Raw genomic sequence first — 3791 nt, 5'->3', positions numbered from 1 at the left:
ATTTGTTTTTGTCCGCCATTTGGCAGAGGATGACAGTGTCATCCGTGCTCGGGTTTTTTTTTTCCACCCGGAGGACGAAAGGCTTCGGGGTGGCTGCCGTGGTCGGGGCCCTTTGCAGGGGTTTCGTCAAAGTAAGGTTGCTGTGGGGGATTTTTATTTAGATTTTCCATGTCCTTGGCAGTGCTTCTTTCACTCCCCCCCCACCCCCCCGGGAGCCCAAACAAGGGGAAGCTGAGTGCTAGAACCAAGTCTAACAGCAACGGGGTGATAGTAAATATACGCACCCAATTGCCATTGCACGGGTACACAGGGAGGGGTGTGGGTAAAAACGGCAGCATGACTGCTTGCCCTAGCCCCCGGGGAGACCAGCGATTGACCGCCCGGGGCCCGGATCAGGCCCCCTGTCTTGCCAGAATAGGGGCCCAAAAGGGGCGGTTCTAGCCGCAGGGCGTACTCGTGCACGGCATCGCTAAACCCCGGACTCCCGTTTCCCAGCTACAAGGGGCCACGCACGGCAAACACGTGGGTGGGTGTAAACCTCGGGGAGTACCCCGGGGGGATCCCTTTTCCCCCTACGGGACATCATTGATGGGAACACTTTGCTCCTTCCTCATGAGGAAGGGGGTCTTTCATTTTTTCCAGGCATTTCCCTCCGCTCCTGGGAGGGGACCTTACCCTTTTCAAAGTGAATCCCCCTTTTCTCTTGAAACGCCCCAAAGGTTTTTCCCCCATTAGAAAAAAAGGGGGGTCCTGCAAACCCGTTTTCCCGTCAGTTCCTTTACCCTTGAAAAACAGCTGGCCACAGACTGTTTTCACCCAATAGGGAGAGAAATTAACATTTTTCCCGGGGTTCCATGGCAGGACGGTTTTTGAGGTGGATCCCCCTCTCTCGAAACATCCAAAGGTGTTTCACCTCAGTGAGAGAAGGGTGGGTTCTTACCGTTCCAGTAAGCCCTTCGTCCCTTGGAAAAGCCAACCACAGACGTTTTCCTCACAGTGAGGGAGAGGACTGACTTTTTTCCAGGCAGTTCTTTTGGGAGGGGGATTTTTTTAACATGAAACCCTTTCTCTCTAAACCCCAAAGTTTTTACCTCAGTGAGGTAAGGGACCTGTACCTGTTCCTTTAATTCTTTTCCCTCTAAAATAGTCAACCAAGACTATTTTATCACAGTGAGGGAGAAAAAACTAACTTTTATCCGGTACTTCCTTCACGGGAACTTGGGTGTTCTGTTACAGCTGTATTTGAAAAAGAACCTGGGGAAAAGGCCTGACAAGGGGGGTTACCTGCCTATCGCCCTATTCGAAAAAAAAAGAGTGGCAGCTCAATGGTCTGCCCCGACCCAAACCTAACAAAAAAATGGAATCATGCACACCGTAAGGAGGTCTTCTAAGGCCCCCCGACACACCCCCCCTGCGGGGGGTAAAGGTCGCCCAGTCCCAGCACGCGCCCCAAGATGGGGGCCAGTTTTACCCCGAAGGTGTGCACAGAGTCATCCTAAGCGAAAAATTCGCATAGAAAGAGTAGGTAGAGGGGACGAAGCTAATGCAAGCCATAGCATCGTGGCATCAAAAAAATGGGGGGCGCGTCACCGTCCGGTAACCGGAAGAGCCGAGGCCGGATTGCATGGGACCGGGCGCGGTGCACTCTTTAATATCCCATGCAAAAGCCAGATCGAGGGATCATGGGATCATGCTAACTCTCGGCGTTTGCTGGCTCCACCCCTGACCCCGTCCGCCCCCCTTGCCGGAACCTCACCCCCCTTCTAATCGTCCAATCAAGGACCCATTCACCGCAGGAGAGAGGGGAGGAGCCTGTTCATCTATCCCGCTTATTTGTCCCTTTTTTTGTTTATTTTCTCTTCTATTTTTTTATTGTAGTTGTTTTAGTATTTTGGTGACCAACGTGCAGAGCTTCCGGCCGGTAGAGTCAGGTCCAGGCGGTTTGGGGATCCGACTCCCCCCCTATCACCCCGCACTCATCGGACCTGACTCGAGAGTTACATCGCGGGCGGCATATTTAAGCGCCCATCCAAAAGGAACCCTCACTCATCGGGTAGGCTTCACTCGAACACTAGCTGTACACTCTAAATAAAAAAAGGGAAAATTTTACTTCTTTTGCGTTTGCCTACAACCACACGGGACCCCGGGTTAAGAGCCCCTTTGCCATGAGGTGTCAGCCCCCTTTAAAACCCTTTCCCCCTGCACCATTGCTTTCCCTTCCCGAAATTTTTTTTGCAGGGAACAGGAGTCCCCCTACGCCCTGTCACCCCTCCGACCACCAAAAATCGGTATGGTCACCCAAATTCCCTGAAACCCGCTCCCGTCAGCGACCCCTTTTTAACAACCCCCAGTACAACACATATGAATCCCCAAGGAAACAATCCTGCAGGAGCCGGCCCCCCCCCCGAAAAGCCTACGTGTTCTTCACAGCTTCGTCGCTGACACCCGTACTCCTTCGGAAAACTCCCGGGACATACAAAGCACTCTCTCTCGTGCCAACACTCATTGCCCCCTACCTTTTTACGCCGATGTTCCTCAGCGTTTCCCGGACCCTTCAAACCCCCTTATAGGTCGGGGGCTCCCCATTGGCAATTAGCCTCAAAGCGGGCGAAATCATAGGCTCCAGACTACCGCCAAGTTTCGTGTACCCCTCCCCCACCTCTAACCTTGGGGAAACCCCGCGACAAGGTTTTCCGAACCACAAAATGCCGTTCGACAAAATTTTAGCCCCGGGAAACCCTTACCACGTCCCAGATCCCCCATCGCAGTCCTGCATCACCCCGGTTCAACCCCGATCGTGGACGGGGACTACGCGCCCCCGACCGTCACACCTACAGCCCCCGCCGTTTCCCCCCCCCAGGTACTAGTTTTACCATTCCCATTTGGCAGCAGGGCGCGTCGGTGCGAACCCCCTTGCTCTGGCCGGGGAAAAGGCACCGCGGGAATAGTAGCGCCGTCTCTCGGGCCCCAGACGGGGGCCCCCTATCTCGTCCGCGACAACAAATTCCCCCTGCGGTTCTTGGTGGGAATCCTTTAAAAACAGACAATCCCGCTTCTCCACCTTTTGGGGGCTGCCAAATGTTCGCCCATAACGATACGGTGGCGCTCACTGACCCCCTTTTTAGCGGCGCTCCGCATTCGAAACTGAGTGGGGGTTTTCCTTGTGCCGACGTACAGCAGCCGACCTCGGAGTGATTTCCTGGTCACCACGGATTTACGGTAGACCTAGGCGGGGGGTGCCTTTTGCACCAGTAGGGACCCGCGCCACGCCTCTCGGCCCTGGTACGGTCCCCGGGTAACATGTAGCCAACCCGGCCCCTTTCAGAGCTTTGGGTGCGCGAGTTTCCAGCGCGACGAAGCCCATCAACGTGGAACGACCCACCACACACCCTAAGCACCACATCGTTTACGATGGACCCCCCGGTCTTTTCCCCTGAGGCCACTCGACCAGATGCTTCCGCAGCAAAGGGAGAATTTTGAGCAATGCGAGAGTCGGGATCATACGCCCTTCACAGCCAGTGGGGACTCCCCTGCACCTTGTTCGTAAAAAAGGCGGCGATGGGGTCCCTGTGGGGGTTTCCCTCACCTCAACCAGCCCCCACCGGACCGCTACCCCCTCCCGCACCTCCACCCTTCCAGGGAGCTCTCGGGAGCACGATTTTCTCTAAAATCGACCTCGTCAGAGCTCCACCAAACCCCATTGCCGAGGAGACATCCGAAGAAGCTGTGACCACGCCCTTCGGGGCCTTACGAAATTCCCGCGAATGCCGTTCGGGCCCGCAACGCCGCCC

General features: G+C 55.4%; 1 protein-coding gene across 1 annotated transcript; it reads left to right on the top strand.

Annotated features, from left to right (window-relative positions):
- Positions 1–1365: 1365 nt before the first annotated feature.
- LOC119570304 (pollen-specific leucine-rich repeat extensin-like protein 1) lies at positions 1366–3480 on the top strand. Its single transcript, XM_037918104.1, has 5 exons — positions 1366–1478; positions 1879–1940; positions 2239–2447; positions 2728–2860; positions 3326–3480. The coding sequence occupies exons 1-5, from the start codon at positions 1366–1368 to the stop codon at positions 3478–3480; spliced, it is 672 nt and encodes a 223-aa protein (XP_037774032.1).
- Positions 3481–3791: the final 311 nt, after the last annotated feature.

This window comes from Penaeus monodon, unplaced genomic scaffold (assembly GCF_015228065.2).
Source record: "Penaeus monodon isolate SGIC_2016 unplaced genomic scaffold, NSTDA_Pmon_1 PmonScaffold_2410, whole genome shotgun sequence".
NCBI lineage: Eukaryota > Metazoa > Arthropoda > Malacostraca > Decapoda > Penaeidae > Penaeus > Penaeus monodon.
This window is presented reverse-complemented; position numbering and strand designations above follow the sequence as displayed.